Source organism: Ambystoma mexicanum, chromosome 9, assembly GCF_040938575.1.
Source record: "Ambystoma mexicanum isolate Mex_15411 chromosome 9, UKY_AmexF1_1, whole genome shotgun sequence".
NCBI classification, from domain to species: Eukaryota; Metazoa; Chordata; class Amphibia; order Caudata; family Ambystomatidae; genus Ambystoma; species Ambystoma mexicanum.
This window is the reverse complement of record NC_090931.1, coordinates 526,761,937-526,783,771: the sequence shown is the minus strand read 5'-3', so window position 1 is coordinate 526,783,771 and position 21,835 is coordinate 526,761,937. Positions and strand designations below refer to the sequence as shown.

Genomic DNA, 21,835 nt, shown 5'->3' with positions numbered 1-21,835 from the left:
AGTGCACACAAAAATGTTATTGTTCCAAAAGATGGCCAATAATCAAAAATATATATAAAACATTTTTAAAGAAAGTTCCTATGTACATTTTTGAGCAAATGAGGTTCAAAGGTTTTACATGGGGGCATCCATTTTGTGATTTGAAGCAGCCTCCTCTGTTTATGTTAAGCTCTACTCTGGCGGCAATAATCAAGCAGCAAATGCCCCCTTTAGTGGGGGCTTTTGCTTAGTGCAACCAGACCAGAGCTTAACATGGAGAGGAGGCTGCCTTCACTTTCATTTTATGTTTTATGTGCTCCCCAAGCCCAGAGAAGCACAGAAAAAGTAAAAATGAAAAGTAGAGCAATGATAAATACTTCTCCGGTTGCCGGCAGAGTTTTCATAATTGCTGCAACTTTTTTTCTAGTTTACCGTGCTCAGGAAACTAGAAAAGAAAGTTGCAGCAATTATGAATACTCTGCCGGATGCCAGCAAAGTATTCATAATTGCCTGGACATGCCTACAAGAAAAGGTGTGTCAATTATAAATACAACGTTATATTGCTGTGGTTAGAAAACCACGGAAATCATAAATACAACAACGTTGTATTTATGATTACAGTGGCTTTCGCTTTGAGTCTCCCGTGCTCCCTTGGCAAAGGGATTCCAGGAGACTCAAAGCATAAGCCACCGTAATCAAAAGCAAAAGCTACTGCAATCATAAATACAACACAGTTGTATTAATAATAACAGTGGTTTTCTTTTTAAGTTTCCTGGGCTCCCGGGGAAACTTAAAAAGAAAACCACAGACATCATAGATACAAAGTTGTATTTATAAATGCCAGTACTTTCACTTTGAGTCTCCCGGGCTCCCACGGGACGGGGGATACAAAGCGAAAGTCACTGCAATCATAAATACAACGGGTGTATTTATAATTGCTGTGGTTTTCTTTCTTTAAGTAAAAGTTTAAAAAAAACACTTACCAGCAGCAGACGGCAGGAAGGATCATGACTGCATTCTCTGCTCATCGGCTATAATGAAGCAAAAGCCATCTACTGGTAGCTTTTGTTTTTTACAGACGTCTTTTGCTTCATTATTGCCGCAATGGCAGAGCTTAACATAAGCACAGGATGCTCATCCATTTCACAAAATGGATGCCTCCTAGTGCTTGATTTTTTTAGTTTGAGCCTCATTTGCTCAAAACTTTATATAGGAACTTTGTTTAAAAATATCTTTTATATATATTTTTGTTTATGGCCCATCTTTTGAGCCACTAAAAATTAACTTCCCCTTTAAGTAGTAACCTTCACTTTAAAAAAATGTTATCTTCAAGGATTTAAATTTTTTTTTTAAAAAAGAGTTAAAACTACTATGTATAAAAAGGTAAAGTCACTGCGTTTACATAAAGAGAGATGTTGACATAGGGTTAGGCACAGTATCGTTATCCAAGGGCCCGTGAAGTCAATCTGTGTAGGGTATATCGTCGATCTGAAATACCAGATTGTTTCATGCATGAGGCACAATAACTGGAATGTGGAATGCAAGTTAGAGTTGTAGTAGTAGCTCATCATTATTTCTTATGAATGTGGCACATTCATTTAATTTTGGCTCAAGTCTTTTTTTCAACTGGGTTAAGACGGTCATTTATATGGCTGAAGATTAATCCACTGTAGAAATTTGTGATTTGAGGGGGCCATCATCATTCAAGAATATCCACTAGTACCTCTCGTATTTTAACTCTTATTTGTCTTTTTTTGCTGGTAACATTCAGGTAATTTTGTTTGTTGTCAATTTAAGAATGAAAGATGAGATTGCGATGTTACATTATATCCATCAGGGGCCCCACATAAATGTTAAAGATCAGGTGGGCTATGTGGGACCCTTGACATGCCCCACATGTTCCAACTGTGGGAGTGAAGGAAGTGTGGTTCCTTATTATTTATTTATTGATCATATGTTAGGCGCTTATACAATTACCAAAAACTGTTTCAAAGCACCCACAGGGCAACAGAGTGGGGCAGGGGAAGGTAAACAGTTAATTACAACAATAATAAATTGAATTAACAGTACAACAAATAATGAGAATAAAAGGAGAGCAGACAAACCTACTATGCCTTATGAGTGTTCAGAACGTGCAAGTGTAGAGGGGCGGGGGTACAGAATAGGTGCTGTGGTACTCATGGAGATGTTAGGAAAGATTTCATTTTATATGTAATTTTCCCTCCAGTTGTACACCCCCAAACTTTTTGCTGCTGTTTAAACACCTTAGTCTGACTTTGCCAGGGGAGTGCAGCCTTCGGCTGCACTCCTCTGGGCTTTTGCTCACTTTTTATGGAGAAACTGACATGCTCTTAAGACAGTCAGTACTGGGAGACTTTGTTTCCCTTAGTCCTTTTCCAATGTTGCAACATGTAACAAGTGCACAATGTACCTTACAGTACAGTGCACTTGGGTCTCATAGTAAATTACAAAGACCCTAGATACTCTCACAGGGTTTTTTTGGAGATGTGCAGATGTGGCATGGACAGGGCTGGTGGCAGCTTATCTTTTCATATCATTTTAACCCTTTCCTGCCATGTAAACCGCTTTAACCCCGTTTGGCACGAATAGGTGGCCTGGCTCCAAAATGGCCATGAACCCACAAGGTTCTTTGTCCTGTCCTTTGGCCATCTTCCCCCTTTGCCTTCCCCAGTTCGAGTCGATCTGGGTCAGTCCTTATTCGGACATGTAGTTTGACGCGAAACGCCAAGCTTTCGCGGGCTTCTGCATGCCTTGTGTGTGTGCCTCCAGGATGTGGGCTGGGGTGTCTGTCCCCATTACACATCCTGGCTGCCAGAGAGTCTGGAGTGCTGTGAATGCCTGGGACCACTGTGGTCCGCGATTGGTCCACGTATGGAGTGTGTGAGCAGATCTCCCATTGGGTCCTCTCCGTTTTGGCGCAAAGGGAACTTTGGATAAGAGGGGGCCAAAAACACCCATACCATGTCGATCTCTGGAGTTCCCACTGAACAAAGGATAGGATCCAAGTATCCTGAAACTAAGAAGCCGAGTCGAGGAACCGCTGGTGAACCGCTGGCAGGTTTGGCACCCTGAGCCCGCTGTCGTCCCGTGGGACCCCTTCTTCATCTGGTCGTCCTAGAAGGTCTGTGAAGACGCTTCGACCCATTAGAATAGTGGGACCAACTATTCTGGGCACCTTCAACAAAACCTACAAGTAAGTTTTCTCAGATGTTCCTGGCCCAACCAGTGGGCTGACCAGCTTACGCAGGACCTTTGCTCTGTCTCCGCTGTCGTTTCGAGGAGGCCCTTGAAACTTTGTATACTCCTAGCTCCGTGTCCCCGGCACCCTCACACACACCGAATTTCGAACACTTGGCATTCCCAGGTCTGAAGTGAGACGAGTGCGCCAGGACCGGAGTAAACATGGTTACTGTGTTGCCCAGCTGCGGCAACGATCTTTGCAGGTGCGCTGCATTTCTGACCCTCTTGCCCCTGAAGCCTGCTGCAGTGAAACTGGCCTGATCCATCCATCAGGAGCGGAGAAATCACCACTGTCCCGTTTGGAAATCATTGCTGTATCGCTGGAACTGAAAGCCGCAGAGACGTCCTTTTTGTCGCATTTGAATCTGTAGCCGCAGTGGACTCAACTGGCGAAGTTTGGTCCGGAGTGCACCTGGGGCCGGTGAGTAACCCTAACCTTAACCGGTGGCGCCTAGTGCTTCCATCTATTTTACGCACGAGTGGCCCCTGGGGGTCTCTCCTTTTCACTGCTAGTGCGAACTTGCGATCTATTCCCAAACCTTGGAATCACCTCTGCCTTGTGGAGGCCCTCCTCGAAAAGTGGGAATCTATTCTTCATCGCCTCTTCCACCTTCCTGAGCTGCTAGAGACCTCTGAAGAGATCCCGTTTTGCCCATTGGAACAACTGCGTGCGTCTGCACTACATGTACTATTGAGCACAAGGCTCCTCTCTTCTTAGGGTTTGGACTGCCTCTTAGTTAGGTGCATGTTTGATGTTGAAGGGGACTAAAGACTATCTGCACTGCCTAATTTCCTTCCCCTGTGACTGTATTATGTGCCTTTAACCCTTTAGACCCCAATGGTCTTGTATATATTTTGTATTGATTGTGTTGTGTTGGTTTAGTAGGATTGCTGTTATTCTTTTACTGTGTGTTGAATTACAAAGGCCTTGTAATAAATGTGTTTATATTTTTGATATATACACCTGTCTGGGAGTAATTTGTAAGTGTCCTTGGGCTGTGTGCTCATTGAGGTCTTGCAGTCACCCTCACCCCTCTTGAGACTTAGTCTTAACCGCCTGCCATAGGTACCTTGACCTATGGCTTGTCCAGAGGTTACCCTGTTCCAAGAAACTAGGCTGGCCTTCTGAACCTCTGCCCACCAGGTCAGAGTTCAGAAATCCGTCTTAACAGGAGAAGTGCTCAGGATGCAGTGCTAAGAGGAGAGAACGTAAGTGCAACCACCCGTGAGGGTAAACGTATGTAAGTGCAATAGACAGACAGTGGCTGGGATGAGGGATGTGGGGGGGTCAGGGCCCCGAGTAAACATAAGGGCCCTGCAAATCTAACATGCTACTGTATGATATGCAAGGAAGAGAGGAGGAGAAGGAAGAGGTAAAGAGAAAGGTCTTGAGGCTTTTCCGGAACTTACAGAAGTCATGCTCAAGATACAGAGGGAGTGGGAGGCTATTCCACAGGAGGGAGCCTGCCGAGGAAAGTGAACGACCCACAGCTTTCCATTTAGCAAACCACTTAACACGCAGAGAGTTGGTGCCAGAGGAATGCAGGAGTCTAGAAGGGGTGTATTTGGTCAGAAGGCATTGAAGATAGAGTGGTCCCCAGCCCCAAATAGCCTTGTGGATGATACAAAGGGATTTGAATTTAATCCGTGCTGAGACCGGGAGCCAGTGAAGGCTTTGAAGGGCAGGAGGGATGCGGTCCCTGGTCGTGAGTCCAAGGATAAGTCTTGCTGCCCTATTCTGGATTAGCTGGAGAGTTTGCAGGGTGGACGAAGGAAGATTAAGGAGGAGGCTATTGCAGTAGTCTAGCCTGCAGAGAACCAAAGCACAGGTAACATTGAGTCTCTGGGGGAAGGTGAGGAAGGGTAGAGTTCTTTTGAGAAGGAAAAGCTGAAAGTGGGACTTCTTGACAATGTCCTGAATATGAGGGATGAAGGAAAGGGAGGAGTCGAAGATGACTCTGAGATTCCTGGCTTCAAAGGAGGGGGGCAGGAGCAGAGCCCATGGAGGAAGGCCAGAGTGCAGGAAAGAAGTAGGGTGCAGGGGACCCAATGGGGAGAATCTCTGTTTTGCTGGCATTGAGGCAGAGGTCATTAGTAGTGCACCAGGCCTGGATGGCAGAGAGGCAGTCAGGGATTAAGGAGGGTGCAAGGGCGTTAGTGGGGAGTTTAAGAAGAGTTGTGTATCGTCAGTGTAGCACTGGATGTTGGGGGAGAAGGAGGAAATGAGGCGAGCCAGCAGAGCGGTACATGCTAAAGAGCCAAGGTGAAAGAATGGAGCCCTGGGGGATGCCACAGGTGGAGGAGGAAATAGGGGAGGAGAAAGGGCCCAGAATGGTTTTAGAGGACTGGTCAGTTAGGAAGGAAGTGAGCCAGTCCAGTGCCCGCTCCGAGATGACAAGGGTGTCACAGAGCCTCTTTAAGAGGAAGGAATGGTCAACTGTGTCAAATACAGAAGAGAGATCAAGAAGGATCAGGACAGCAGGGAAGTTGGAGTCGAGAGACGCGAGCAGCTCTTTACAGGTTTTAAGAAGAGCAGTCTCCGTGCCTCTAGATGCTCGGAATCCAGACTGGTGGTCATGAAGACCGCCAACAAGTTTGGTACGAGAGTTGAGTTGGGGGAGGGCCAGCTTCTCGAGCAGTTTCCCCAGGAAGAGGGTGATGGAGATTAGTCGGTAGTTGGCTGGGCAGGAAGGGTCTGCAGCGGGTTCTTTAAGGAGGGGGCGCACAAGGGAGTGCTTGAGGGAGGAAGGAAAAGAACTAGTAGCAAAGGTTAGGTTGCAGGGATCAGCAAGAGCAGGGGTGAGAGCCAATATTTTCCTTGATGGTTCTGGAAGAGCATGCGGCAACCTGTTTGGAGGAGACCTTCATGAAGTTGACAACTTTGGTGACTTCTTCAGGGGGGAGACAGGCGTGAAGGAAAGTGAGTGGGAGGGAGAATGGGGGGCTTGGGTTGGACAAGGCTGTTTAATACGTCCTAGGTTTTTGAGGTGAAGTGAGAGGCAAGTGCATTGCAAAGGTCCTGGGAAGGAGTAGGGGGAGAAGATACTGCAGATGAATTGGCCAGTTCCCTGCACATTTTGAAGAGTTCAGTCGTGTTGTTGGACGCATTGGACACTCATGCCTGAATGGGGCTCTTTTATTTTTGGCACGGATGGAGAGTCTGTAGTGTCTCTGGATAAGGCGGAAGGCCAGTTTGTCAGAGGGTGAGCCTGAAGTGTGCCATTCTCATGATTATTTCATGGTCTAAAAAGAACAAATAGAGTGAAGTCTTGGATTCTTTGGTGACGGTTTCCAAATGATGCATCAAAGTTGTGCTGTATACATTGGCTGTGTCAAGCCTGTGGTGAAAATTTACTACTGCATTTTGCATTTTAAAATCACAGTAACTGCATTAATAGCTCAATCCTCAAAGGGCAAACTTGAATTCCACTGGTGCCGGGAGGAAAGAACCAGAAGACAGGCCTTCTCTACCTATGCCAAAAGACTCTGGAATGCTCACCCCATCAACAACAGACTAGCGCCCCCTAGCTTCTACAGTTCAGGAAGGATCTCAAGACCCTCCTCTTCAAGGAATGGCTCCTCCATAACACCTAGCTCCTCACTCCCTACACTACCTGAGACCAGGTGACCTGATCCCCCACGGTTTCATTCCTTGGTTGCTTGTCGATCCCTTGCTGACAAATTGCCCACCTTCCCACTTCCCTGTTAGCTCCCCACTCTCTTGGTTCTGTTACCCACATCATGTTCTTCCTCCTATGATTGTAAAGCACTCTGCTGTTTCTCAAAGCAAGGTCCGCACCCAATGAATACCCCAATAACAATAAAGTGAGTAACCTCAAAGCAATGATAACAGATATTATTACTACCCACCTCAATAGCACAGATTCTATCAACCTCTTTTCACAAGAGGCACAGTATTCCCGATGGAATTCGAACCTGGCCCATTCATGTTACATGCAGAGACATGTAGCTGATGTCTTAGTTCAGAAAGCTATCATAGTGGTTAAATGACTGAGAAGTAATGTATTTTGCTTTATTCCTGCAGGTTTTAACAGGCCAATGATCCCAAAGGGTTTTCTGCCCAAATCAGTCCACAGAATTTTAGAATTTAGACTCTGCTGCTGGAAACACAATATGAAAGAAATCCTCTTTCCGTATTAACAGAGAAGCATATTTTAGCGAAAATAAATAAAACTAGGGAAACAAATTTTTTTCTTTGGAAAGGAAATCTAAAACATGACCATTTGTTCACAATCAGACCTAAATAAACCTACCGTTTTCAAAAGTTGTTTTAAATAACTTTGCATTCATCGATGGATGTGTTAAGAATATAAAATGTATGGAAATGTGGTGAATTAGAGCAGTTTTAACAAGGAAATGTACATGATACGAATGGGGGATATGGAAAATCTGGTAATACGAATCAGCAACAAGCAAATGTTGAATGCATCATATATATGTCTAGCAAAAAGTACCCGTACTCCGCATGTGTTTTGTAGACAGGCATGATAACACGCTCATCAATTGTTGACAATCAATAATCCTGTAGGCCGCTGTTCCTAGTCGCTTATCGTTTGATGTGCTTTGCACTCTGAAGTAACCTATACTGAGAATGGGCGTGTGAGGCTGGCTGACAACGTTACCGTAGATTTCACCGAATACCATTTTACCTAATGAGATTTCACTGAAAATGGTAGGTTAAGTGGTATATGTGTAATGCATAATAGGTGGGGTCAGGGTATAAGTTAGGGTCGGGAGGAGCAGGCTGCAGGGGTCTTCCCCCTGCATTATTATTTTTTTAAAGTAGAAAAAGTAAAAAGTTAATTTCGTTTTTCGGTGAAATGGATCCAGTGAAATCTCCATTAGGTAAAATATTTTCGAAGAAATCACATATATCTGACTGACAAACCCTGGAGTAGACGTGGAGGGGAGGTAAGAGTTTGCATGCCGCAGCATACTGTAACCTTCTGTACACTCTCCCTACCTGTCCCTAACCCTGGCGAGGTGCAGTGTGTTGTGGTGCATTGCGGTGCAGACATCTCGGAAACAGTTTTTTCTAGGGCTTTGAATGTGGTTTCCGAGGTGACCGTAGAGTTTTGTTTCTCGCATGCAGATTCCTGCAATGAGCTCTGCCTGGTCCTTCTACGACCACCTTGATGTTTGGCCACTTCCAGGCAACCGTCTCGTGTGCAGGGGCTGAGATCCGGGTAACCTGGTGGGATGTCCACATGTAATGTAGCCAGTGACATCTGGATAGTCCTAACAGGTAAGTGTACACAATTTGGTGCAGATTGGTGGACCGGTGTGGCATTGTATAAGGGTAAAAAAACGATTTTTTATATAAATAACTATATATGGGATACATTACTCACCGTAATCGTATTTCTGATGCTTGTATCTGCTTAGATTCACATGCTGTGCATAGGCCGACATCTAGTGGAAGCTGCGGAGTATTACAGTTTGTTTTTCGAAACTCGAAAATGGGCGTCGACACAGGGCATGCCAGTAATACTATCCCTAGTGTGACGTCCACTGTACCCAAGATCCCTCACGCGTCTAGGATCCTCAGATTGTATTTTTTCTGACATGAGGTAGCATGAGGAGTAGCGTGAGTACAGATAATCCAAGCAGATAGACAGAAAGGTAAGACTACAAGCAATCATGCGCCTTCTCTCGGAGGGGAGGAAGGGTGGGTCGCATGTGAATCTAAGCAGATACAAGCATCAGAAATACTATTACGGTGAGTAATGTATCCCTTCTGAGGCTTGTGGAATCTGCTTAGATCACATGCTGTGCATAGATTAGCGAGCAGTACCAGAAGAAGGAGGTGGGATGTGAGAAGGGTCATGAGCAAATAAATGTCTTAGAACCGCTTGTCCCACTTGTGTATCTGCCTTGGAATGGGTGTCAATGCAGTAATGCTGAGTAAAAGTGTGAATAGAGCTCCAAGTATCTGCTTTGCAAATGGTGTCGAGGGGAACATTTGCAATGAAAGCCAGAGTGGCCCCAATGCCTCTAGTAGAGTGGGCCGTAGCCGTAAAAGGCAGAGTCTTTTCAGAGAGTGAGTAACAAAGCTGGATACAGTTAATAATCCACTTCGAGAAGGCTCCTTTAGAGACACGATCCCCCTCTCTGCCTGTAGCTACGGAGACAAACAGTTGATCTGTTTTCCTTAGCGGTCCTGTTTTATTTACATAGTAGAGGACCGCCCTACGCACATCTAGGGTGTGTAGTTTCACCTCAGCCGAGCTTTGCGGGTTCTGGAAGAAAGCCGGAAGCTCGATGGACTAGTTTACATGGAATTTTGATATAAATTTAGGTGAGAACCTAGGGTGTGTGCGTAAAACCAGTTTGTCTTTATGGATAGTAAAGAAGGGATCCTGCACTGACAGAGACTGAATTTCACTGACCCTTCTTATAGAAGTAATAGCTACTAAGAAGGCCGTTTTATAAGTCAGGTGTTTGAGACTGCTTTTATGCATGGGTTCAAAAGGGGGGCCCATGAGCTTGGCTAGCACCACATTAAGGTCCCACCCTGGCGGTGGGTTTGAAATAGGAGGGTGAAGTCTCTTTACTCCTTCCATGAAGGCTTTAACTACTGGTACCTTCCACCACGACACTTTGCTATGGGAAGTGGTGTAAGCCGAGAGAGCTGCCAGGTGTACTTTCAGTGAGTTAAAAACCAATCCTGCATCTAGCAGGTGGAGCATGTATGTAACAATAGTGGAAGGAGTGCAATCAACTGGGTTGATTTGTCTACTCTGGCACCAGATAACGAACCTCTTCCACTTGTCAAAGTAACAGTGCCTTGTGTTTGGCTTCCTAGATTCCTTTAGGATGTCCATACACCTCTGTGGCAATTTGAGGTGTCCAAACTCTATGACCTCAGGGGCCATGCTGCCAGGTTCTTTGAATTGGGTTGCTGGTGCACTGTTTGACCTTGGTGCTGGGACAGTAGGTTGTACCAGGCTGGAAGTTAGATGGGCTTGCACACCGCCATCCTGCGTAGGTGTGAGAACCACGGTTGTCTTGCCCACATGGGAGCAACTAGGACGAGCGTCATCGATTCCCTGTTCATCTTGTTCACCACTTTCCTGATGAGAGGAGTTGGTGGAAAAGCGTACGCAAACATCCCTGACCAGTTCATCCACAGGGCGTTCCCCTGGGAGTCTGGTTGGGGGAACCTGGATGCAAATCCTGGGCATTGTTTGTTTTCGCTTGTGGCGAATAAGTCTATAGTGGGGAAACCCCACTGAGAGAAGAGATCTTCTACGACCTCTGTGTGAAGAACCCATTCGTGTTCCTCTGGGAGGGAGTCTCTGCTCAGAGCATCCGCTAGGGAATTGAGCTCCCCTGGAACATGTTGTGATGACAGGAAGATGTTCCGTCGGAGTGCCCATATCCAGATTTTCTGGGCAAGCTTGGACAGATTTGGCGAGCGAGTCCCTCCTTGCTTGTTCCGGTAGAACATGGCTGTAGTGCTGTCCGTCCGGATTTGCACTGACAGGTTTAGTAGATGGGGCTCGAACGCCTGAAGCGCTCTGAATACTACCAGAAGCTCTAGCAAGTTGATGTGGTTCTTGGCCACTGAGTGAGACCAGAGACCCTGAGCTGTGTGGTGGAGATGGTGAGCTCCCCACCCTGTCAGACATGCATCTTTAGTGACTACTGCCTGTACTTAGGGATCGTAAAAGGGTTTCCCCTTTGCGAGATTCTCTCTTGTCCACCAGTGAAGGCTTTGTACCAGTGTTGGTGAAACGACCACTAGATCGTCCCACTGACCACTTGCCTGAGACCACTGTTTCGCCAACCATTCCTGCATGGGACGCATGCGCAGGCACGGGTGGGGGACAGGTAAATGCATGACGCCATCATGCCCAGTAAACGCATTGCTTTGCGTACCGTTATTTGTTGACCGGACTGATAATGCGGAATTTGCAGAAGTATATTCCGAATTCTTTCTTCTGAAGGAAAGGTCAACCCCTCCTGGGTATCCAGGATTGCTCCTAGGAATTGTTTTGAGGTGCTTGGCACCAGGCTTGACTTCTTCTCGTTGATTGAGAAGCCTAATTCGTGGAGGAGGTTGATAGTCCTTTGAATGTTTGTCCTGCAAATTCCTGGGGTTTCCCCCGTTATGAGCCAGTCGTCCAGATAAGGGTACACTGGGATTTCCTCCCTGCGTAGGTGTGCAGCCGCCACCGCCAGTACCTTGGTGAATACCCTTGGTGCTGAAGCTATCCCGAAGGGCAGTACCTTGAATTGGTAGTGGCGACTGTCCACCTTGAAGCGCAAGTACTTTCTGTGCGCTGGAAACATGGAAATATGAAAATAAGCATCTTTCATATCCAAGGTTGCCATGTAATCCCCTTTTTTAGGAGGGGGATTACCTCTTGTAGCGTGGTCATACGAAATTTTTGGGGCTTGACATACTTGTTGGCAGGCCGTAAGTCCAATACTGGGCGCATTGTCAAGTCTTTCTTTGGCACAAGGAAGTAAGTTGAATAAATACCCTTGTTTACCTGGTGTCCCGGGACGAGTTCTATCGCGTCCTTTTGTAGAAGAATGGCGATCTCCTCGAGGAGAATCTTCTGATGTTCTAAGGAATGTACTCTTTGTCGTGGAGGATGGTTCCGGGGACGTTGCAGTAGCTCTATACAATATCCCGTGGATACTGTTGACAGCACCCATCTGTCTGATGTGATCCCTTCCCAAGCCTGGGTGAAGTTTGAAATGCGTCCCCCTACTGGGGTTGCGTGAGAAGGGACCCTGAACTGAGCGTCACTGCTTTGGTGGAGGCGTGCCGCCTCCCTTGCTGGGGCTGCCTCTGCCTTTACCACGACCTCTCCTATTACCTCTGCCGTAACGCTGGGTAGACTGTTGGTTGTTGTTCCACTGTGTACCGTGCCCCTGGGAATAGTTAGATCCTCTCTGGGAATTTTGGCCGCGTGGGCGATGAAAATTACTATTCCCTCTCTGGTTAGGGGGTTTATTGGTTAACTGGCCAAGGGATTTGAGTGTCTCGTATTCGTCCTTGGCATTTTTCAGTGCGTCCTCGACCTCCTTACCAAACAAAAGATCGGTTTCCACCGGTTTGTCTACAATGATGCCTGAGTTTCTGCCTTAAAACCAGACTGCCGTAACCATGCATGTGTCATGATCTCTGCTTCCAAAAGGTCTGGGTTTTCCCAACTCCCTTGGAAGCAGATCCATAACCCAGGTTCCGAATGCCAACCAGTCCCAATTGGGACCTTTTGGACCCAGTCCTGGCGCCAGTGGCACCAGGCTCATAAATATGCCCAGTCCCAGCGCTGGAAGCGCCGGGCTCATAATGCTTGGGTGGACTTACCTGCAGCAGACCATGCTGCTTACTTGCCTGCCAGTTGAGCCTCTGATCCTCTTCTGTTTGGAACTACTTTTCCTGTTGGGTGGGGCAGGAGCCACTCCCTAGATTCAGAACACTGGAACTCTTCTGGAAAGCAGGAACTCTTTTCTTACCTAGGCGTGGCTGTGGAAGGAGACACCTAAGCACTACAGGAGGCTATTTAAACCACACCCGATGTATGAATCTTGCTTTGCGTTATTCTGCATCCTCTGCAGCAGAACGCTCATCGTGTCTTCTGCATCTGATCCTGGGCCTAAGGAAAAAGGCTTACCATCCTGAATCCAGTCTTCAGCAACACCTATAAAGACAAGAAAGAACAGGTTAGCATTACGGTCTTCAGTGACAGCTCTTCACTTACCTGGTCCATCGGCTGTCACCAACGCCTTGCGCTGCATTCCGGCATCTGAAAGACAAAGGCTTACCTACTCTTCGTGCGCTCCGGAGGTCTTCACACTGCATTCCGGCATCTGAAAGACAAAAGCTTACCAACTCTTCGCACGCTCCGGAGGCCTTCGGCGCTGCATCCCGCATCTGAAAGACAAAACAAGGTGCGTTTAAAGACATTGGGGAACTTTAATACTCACGTGCCATTACTCCTTTCCACATCTAACCCAGTGGGTATTCCGGCACCCTGCAGCCGCTCCGAACTTGTACCTGCAAAATAAAAAGACAGTTAGAGCGCATCGTGAAGCAGGCAACAAACGCTTACTTACGTGCTTCCAGGCGCTTCTATTCATCACACGGGCTCCATCTTCAACTCACTTCAGCCCGTCATCCGCCATCGCCGGAACCCTGCAAAACAAGAAACATCATTACTAAAGACTTTAAAGACATTAGAATTACTCGAAACTTACCGTTCGTGCAGTAAACAACGGACAGCAGTCCTCTGAAGTCAAGAGGCCTGCTCCCCTTATCCAGTGAAGAAACTGGTTACAGCACCCTGCCCCGAGGCAGATGGAGAGCACGGCGTTCACTTACCTAAGGTGAGAGCGTTAACCTTTGGGGTTCTACAGGAGAAGAGAAAGGGAAGAAGAGAGAGACATTCAATAACCCAGTTCCTTAATCCCATATTTTCTATCTGCAGACATCTTACCCTTCAAGTCAGACATACAGTGCACAGAGGTCCAGCCCAAAGAGCCAGCCGTGTGTTACACATCACCTTTGCAGATACGGTATACGCCCAGTCAAGACCGGCGCCTCTACGGGAATCAGGTGAGCGTTACAGCATGTCTCTTGATAACAGTACCTTCTGCTATCAATCTGCCTGCGTTATCCGCGGCGTCGAAGGTTGCTTTCAAAATGCAACCAGACACGGCTCTACCCTCTGCGGAAATCCGAGCTAATTGGCCCTTTAACGGTTCAGGAGCAGAGGCTATGAGAGCCGCGACTTCTTCCCACTGATGGTAGTTGTAGCTGGCCAACAGGGTGGTGGAGTTAGCAATCCTTGCTTGATAGGCGGACGTTGAGGCTACCTTCCTGCCGAAACCGTATAGTTTTTTGCTCTCCTTATCGGGAGGAGCTTCTGACGAAGACAAGGGTGTTCCCGCCCTCTTACGAGTGTTGGTAACAACTAGGGAGTCTGGCTTTAGATGCCCTCTTATATAGAGAGGGTCAGACTGAGCTGCCCTGAAAAGTTTTTCAACCCTGGGATTGACTGCTCTGGTGAGGTTTGGGTTCACCAGGGACGGATCTATTCTCCGCTGAATGGATTTAAGGATAGGGATGGTCTGGGCAACCGTCCTCCTTTCTCCCACTAACTCTTCTGCGAAGTCCCTTTCCTCCTGTACACCGTGGGTGTCAATGTGGAAATGTTCTGCTGCGCGAGCGAGAACCTCATTTAGGAGGGGCTGATTATCGACCGGGGAGTCGGTAACCGGGGCTTCGTTCTCTACCGGGGAATCTACTCTGTATGTTTCCGGGTTATCCTCTTCTTCTTCCTGTTCCTCATCATCCCCATAGTAGCCCGTCCCGGTTTGCTCTTCTATCATACCAAATTCTTGGTCTCCACAAAAGGAAGCCTCTTCTTGATACCGTGAGTATGGTGTTGCGTAAGGTTGTACCTCGAAGGGTTCAGACCTCATCGGGGTTTCAAACCGGGCCTTCTTACTCGGGGGGATAGGATCAGTAGAGCCTGAGGGTGTGGCCCCTTGTAGATCATACGAGAGGAAATGTTCTGGATTTTTATCATAAAAATCAGCCAAAGAAGACATTCTTGACATGACCCTATCTATGTCTTCACTGGACCATTTTTTGGAACTAGGAATGACTCTCGCAGCAAGTCTATGGGATTTATCTTGAGTAGCTTTGCTGGTTGTGGACCTATCAGCAGACCTGGGCTTGTCTGTCTGTTTAGGGGGGGTAGAGTGTTTCACAGGTGTGGAAGAATGTACAGGTAGTTTCTTCTCCTGTTTTCCCCCCTCCCCGTGCGTAGAAAAATGTTTTCCCTGTCCCTTAGTGGCTCCGGAGTTTTTGGACGCCTGGCGTCGAGGATCGGGAGAGGTGTCCCTGTCCTTCGAGCGTGGGGCCTCGCTGGCTTTAATTGCGGACTCCGCCTCCTGGAGCGCGGTCTGGGGGTCGAAGTCGTCTTCGTCTTCCGACGATCGAACTTCTGTTAGCCTAGGGAGCGAGGCACTCTTGGCAAGAGTGGATGATTGCCTGGAGTCATGCGGCGATCTTGATCGAGAGCGCCCAGAGGACACCGAATCGGACCGTTCTGTCTGTGCCTCTTTCCGAGAACTCGACGTCGTCGAGTCTCGGTTGGACTTAGTGTGTTTAGTGTGTGTAGTATGTGAAGCGCTTGCGTCGCCGGGGGTCTTCCCCATAGCCGCCCTGCCGGACGACCTTCCGAGGTCAGGGACCTGCGCTCGGCTGTCTTTTGACGCCGTAATGCCCTCGCCGTCCGAAAGTACGGCGTCGCTGCCATCGCTGAAGGCGCCCTCCGCTGCCATGGCCGCCTGCCTGGCGTGGTGGGCCCAACGCTTCGTCGAACGGTCCTTAAGTGTCTTAGGTTTAAACCTACTACACGCTCTGCAGTTCGCTTCGGGGTGGTCCCTCGGCAAGCAGAGATTGCACGTGGCGTGCCTGTCGACCCAAGGGTATTTGCGGTTGCACTTGGGGCAGAATTGAAAAGGGGTACCCTCCATACGCACCTTGAGGCAGTGGGCTGTTAAGTGTAGGAAATGTATAGGGTGTACCTATATACCAAGAGTGTAGAGTATGAACCACCCCCCACTCTCCCTACTTGCAGGGCCGAGGCCAGTGGCCTACCAGGCCCGGGCCGAGGCCAGCGGCCTTCCGAGGCCCAAATCCGTCGTGCAGCAGCCGACGGTCGATTTCTTCTCCAGCCGGCGTCGAGTGTCGAAGTTCGACGTTGGGGTGGGGAAGGATGTCAAAAGATTAATAATTTTAAATTTTAGCAAAAGTATGGCTAAGGCCAGGGGACTCCGCAAGATGCTTCCGACCAGTATGGCGGAAAAAAAACAATCTGAGGATCCTAGACGCGTGAGGGATCTTGGGTACAGTGGACGTCACACTAGGGATAGTATTACTGGCACGCCCTGTGTCGACGCCCATTTTCGAGTTTCGAAAAACAAACTGTAATACTCCGCAGCTTCCACTAGATGTCGGCCTATGCACAGCATGTGATCTAAGCAGATTCCACAAGCCTCAGAAATATATATATAGATAGATAGATTACTCATGCTATGAATTAGCCTTGCCAAAAATACCCATAGAGTGCATATATACACAATATTTTTAAAATATATTTAAAAACTTTAAAAAGCCATGCAATTTGGTTGATTTGGTACATTTAGCTTTGAGGAGTTAGGGTTAAAATATATAATGTAAATTACACTATTTCGGCGATTCAGTGATCATTTTGCCCATCCCAGATTGCACAAACCCAAAAGCGTTGTACTTACTTGTAACAAAGAATCTTTTGGTGAAAGTGCAGCTGTCAAACGCAGCAATTTTCTCCTGCAACACGACAACGAGTATTCTGAAATGGGAAACGTACAAAATCACTGACTTTACGGTTTAAATTACTCAAATATAATGCAATTACAAGGATGCCCAATATTGAGGTCGGTTTCAAAAAGAGACAACCATGTTAGATAACACTTTGGTATCTGATATCCAAAGAAACAGAAACAAACTTAATTGGGGCATGTTCACTTTATGAGAGAAAGCATATGCATATCCTAAAAATGGCAGATTGCAAAAAGACATTTATAGACATTAAAAAGCATGAATTCGTCACTGTTAGACTGATGCATCAGAAACACAATTTACCCAGATAACATGATGAATATACAGTGAAAAACATCTTCAACAGAATATTCCCTTCGAGATGAAGTTTGTTGCTCACACACTGCATTTATGCCCCACTTTTGTTGGAGCACATTATCTGCCGATTGCATTTCTGGGTTGTTTTGTTACAGAAAATAAACTGGGGATTTCTTTTGATTTGTACATATGATGCATAGAAATCCAATGGCTTTTTATGATGTGCTATATGTTCCAAAAGGGACCACAACATTCAGGAAAACTATCATGGTCTGAGCAGATCCTTACAATCCTTGAAGGAATGGAGGTTTGGTAAAACTACTAAAAGGTATGGTGACACATCCAACACTATTTGACAAAGGAACATCATATACCCAACAGCTTGTGTGGCTTTGGGGGCAAATCTGTGGATTGTTTCAATAGGCTATATGCTATAATAGACACAAACTAGGTTACATTGCTGTACTACAAAAGCTGCTACTAGTTGTGGCAGGAAACAGGCTTGAAGCCAGTCTGCAAACCCATGCAATGCCTATTCTGAGGAGACAGTGTCTGCCTGTACAGTACTTCTCAGCGAAATTCAAACATATCTTCTTCGATGCTGGTAGTTCATAGCCTTTTGAGACAGTGTACACCATTTCAAGACTAGGTGGCTCCTTGCCATTCAACAGGAATAGAAATAAAACATGTTTAATAACACACTTCGGTGTTGGTCTTTGGTGACAGAAAAAGGGAACATAAGTACAATCACGCAAAATCCAGTAAGCTACAATTATGACAAATGAACTGACAGAAAAATAAAAATAATAACATCATAATCAGAGATGCGTGAAAATGAAGAGAGTCAATTTAAGCGTATAATAGTCACAAATGCTGCTGTACTATTACTTGCAATGCAACTAATCCAAAACAATCTTAAGAGACAAGGATTTAATTCTCAACTCAACAATCCTTGGAAGAAACTTTGTCAGGTTGCTCTTTCCACAGCCTACAACAATACAGTCAAGGGATGAACCCCATTCAGGTTTATGTACTCTTGTCTTTCTACATCTCCATGTCGAATGGCTTCAGAGCCAAGCTATTCCTTCAGCCATACTAAAGTTTTGTTTCAGAGGGCCTCCATTGCTGCGCAACAAGTTTCTTTCAGCCTTCATTTGGGGCATACATTTCTTGCCCCCGATTACTGGCATATCACATTTCCATTTCACAGTTGAATCTGCACCCAACGCTGAATTAGAACTGAATGAAAAATTGGTGCGACACCTTCCGACTGGCTTGATGTCCCTAAACTACGGCCTTGGGGCCCTCATACATTAGGCACAGTGATTACATTTGGCAGCATGATAGGTGTCATAGTTCGATTTTCCATTCTATGAACTTCAGGTCAAACTGCCATGCTACGGCATATGCATTAGACTGTTCACAAGTACAAATGGGCACATTGAAATTAATGGAGGACTTGGATGACTGCCACAGAGTCCAAAAGGAACACATTTCTTTAGTTTTTCTCCAGCACATGCACATTAATTGCTCTGGAAAATATGGGCATTTCTCCAATAAGCTTTGCAGTTTATTTTCTTTGCTTAGTAACACTGCCAGTTCAGTAGTTCAGGGAAGAAAGACAAGAAACCCATATGTGAATGAAAGCCAGAGGCATCAAATGTACTGTTGGGTGTCCTGATCCACGTTTGGACTTTTATGCTGCAACATTTGGTGCTGTGGGCTTAGAAAATCCAAGATGGCCGAAAAAGCCCACATTGCGCCAGAATCCAGGAAAACCGCGCAGTTTTGGCGCACACCAAAATGTTCCCCTGACCTACCACCCACCAGTGCGAGTGTGATGGGTGAGGAGTGCCATGAGTGAAATGCGTGCCAAAGGAAAAACAGCAGTGCCTGTTAGCTCAAAAAGCGCTTTGAAATCACCTTTGTTTCTCTGAAATGCAAGCTAAAAATGCCTATTTGAAACATTGCAAGATATTCAAAAATCTCAATGAACACCAGCAGACATTTGGCAGAATGTAGTCTTGTGTGCATACAAAATCTGGAAAGATGAAGAGCCCAAAACAATGTTTATAACAAAACTGGCGGAGCTGTGGATGTCAGCAGCTTAAGTTAAATTGGACTAAAAGCCACTAAAATCGAAATGTTTAAAATAAATGAGTGACCTACTTTGAGTGTCACATAGGTTGCAACTGTTTAAATGTCATAGTTTTGAACTTAGAATCAGCATTCTAGCTGCATGTGTAAAAAATGTAAGTTTGTTTTGAATGAAGAAAAACTGGGAACAAAAGTGACATTTGGCTGAAGACTGGCTTGAAGAGAGTGAATTCTGCCCGGCAACTACCCCCGACAGGAGTTGAAACTTGCTCAGCCACTCTTCCCAGGCATGGCTGCATTCTGCTGCCCCCACCAAAAGGAGATGACACCTCCCTGATTGAATCAGGGGAGGAGCACCTAGGACTGGAGGGAAACAGAACAATGAGCCTTCCTTTGCTCAGGCAAATGTTAAATTAGGGGGGGGGGTCATAAATGGCTTCCTCTTGAGAGAAACGGGGAGGGGCATTGCCTCTGTGAGCAACTTGAGTTGGAGGAAGTGGACAAACCAGAAATTCCACTATGTGCTTTGGGAAACCACACCCCTCTGGGCCAGAGCATAATTTTAAAAAGATGGATAATTCATAGTACGGACTTGTCAAAATTATATAATTAATATAATTATTCTTGTGATTTTTCTGTGCACATTTTAAGAGGTGTTAGGACTCTGTACCATGTTCGGAGGCAAAACCCCATGAATTATGGAGATTGCAGACACGGGGTTCACGCTAGAAAAATGAAAATTTACTGGAATATGTGTAGAAAAGCAGTGTACATCTGTGTAATTTTTGGTAAAAATCCAATATTGGTAAACCAACTAGAAACGAAAATAAGTTGCCATTTTTTAACCCTGGCCCTTAGAAACATCACAGTTGGAACAGAGACCTACCCGAAGTAATATATGATATGTACATGTAATGTCAACCACTTGTGTATTTGGGAAATATGTTTAGTTAAGAAAATGATTTTCTAAGGTAAAAGCAAAGGGGAGTGTTCTTTCTTTGGAGCCATAAACATGACGCCTGATGACATAGGATGACTCACTGCTTCCTTCTCAAATCAGGTCAAAGATAAATCCTGGACCTATCAAATCATGAGTGGGTTGGGCATAGAAAGTTAGCATCCACACCCATTTTCAAAAGACATAAAAAGAGCCACTGGAAGCCAGACAGGAACAATCATTTTCCAACCTTCAACTGAATTCCTGCGCAGCACGCTGACGGAGAATTCCAGAAACCAGAACTCCAGAGATCCAGACTAACTCCAGAACAAAAACTCCAAAGAGCTGAACTCTTCAGCAGGCCTCAAAATCTTTTGCAAACTATTCAACCGCCGGGCTGTGCGGTTTGCTGCTTGCTAAGAGTCCTGTGTATCCAGAAAAGAACCAGTACCCAGAAAGCAGTGCGGTATCCAGAATCCATTTGATCTAGACCAGCAGAACCAGAGACCCAGACCAGACCGCTGTGAGCAGAACCGGTGCCTGATTGACCCGCCGAGCAGAGGGAACCGCAGCTAAACTTGTTGACCAGATCCGTGACGAGGCCATTCCTTTCAAATTTATAGTGCGAGTACCCAGCTAGAACTGTGCAGAACCCATCTCTTAGCTTAAAATAATCTGATTCAAAACATTTGAACCTGTTTAGAACTGCATCATAAGAAATCGTGTGTTCCTCCTGTTGATTCAAACCTTTCAAAGCGCATCTGTCATTCCGAAACTGTAATTTCATTTCTGAAACTACCTTTACAAAATCGTCTGTATCTTTGGAACCGTCCAAGCTTTCCAACAAGCTCTAAACCGACTTGCTACTCCTTATAGCGCCTCGGTAATCGCGCTCGACGCACTCAAAAAAAAGTGCCGCGATTTGCGGTTTGGCACAAATTTCTTCACTTGTGAAAATAGCAGCTTCTTGTTTTCCATTACTGAAATCCGTTTTCAACCTGATAATCCCTCATTAATCATTGTTAGTGTGGACCTGAACTGATTTAAAGTATCTCTCACTCACCCTGAACCTCTAGAGGGAATTTTAGCATATTTCACTCCCTTGCAAATCACCTGAAAGTCTTTCCCCTGTGTTTCAAAATCATCCCTGGTGCTATAAGCTTGCTAGGGGGGGAACTGAATTCGTATTGTACTGTGATTGTATTCCTGAAGACTGTGTGTGTTACTTCCATCTCCTTACATTGCATAGGGGGGGAGTGAATTGTCAGAGAAAAAGTGATCATATTATCTTTTGCTGAAATCATATCAAGTTTATTTCTGTACTGCCTTTTATTAATCTTTGCATCTCCTTGAAACCATAAAGCATTCTCAGCTACCTTATCCTCTATACTACTCCTAAGTAATTAAACCAGTGTGCTAGTATAACATTATCCATTGTTGATCGACATTATACTCATAAGTGTGATATCAAATATTAATTATAAAAGTGTGATATATATCTATTGTTTAATTTTTAAAATAAACCTTTTTAATTTGCAAAACAAACCTACTTCTTGGCTCAGTGGGGTCAGGGGGATTCTAAGAGAGGGGCGTTATACAAGGGTTCATCATCCAGATTATAACTTGTCATAAAAATATATAAATAAGGGCTTCCCTTGAGCGATCCCAAACAAGGCACTGACTTAGTGGGAATGCTTGATTGGAGTCATTAACAGTACTTGTGTCATTAGGTTCTTCAGTTAAGGATGACTTATTTTCATCATAACTATAATACAATTTAATGTTTATTTCAGGAAAAAAAGCCCAAAAAGATTGCATAGATCAAATACAGTAATAATAATCCAAGCACAGTTTTAAAAATCATTATAAAATACAATGAGCCATAATTACAC

The 21,835-nt window shown here is 45.6% G+C and overlaps 1 protein-coding gene across 4 annotated transcripts in view; it reads right to left on the bottom strand.

Annotated features, from left to right (window-relative positions):
* The window catches only part of BCAS3 (BCAS3 microtubule associated cell migration factor), a 3,943,855-nt gene that overhangs the window by 2,364,318 nt on the left and 1,557,702 nt on the right, over window positions 1-21,835 (bottom strand). For all 4 annotated transcript variants that reach the window (XM_069615076.1, XM_069615077.1, XM_069615079.1 and 1 more), the window contains exon 9: window positions 16,546-16,622. In XM_069615076.1, the coding sequence (XP_069471177.1) occupies window positions 16,546-16,622 (77 nt within the window). The remainder of the gene's footprint in view (window positions 1-16,545; window positions 16,623-21,835) is intronic.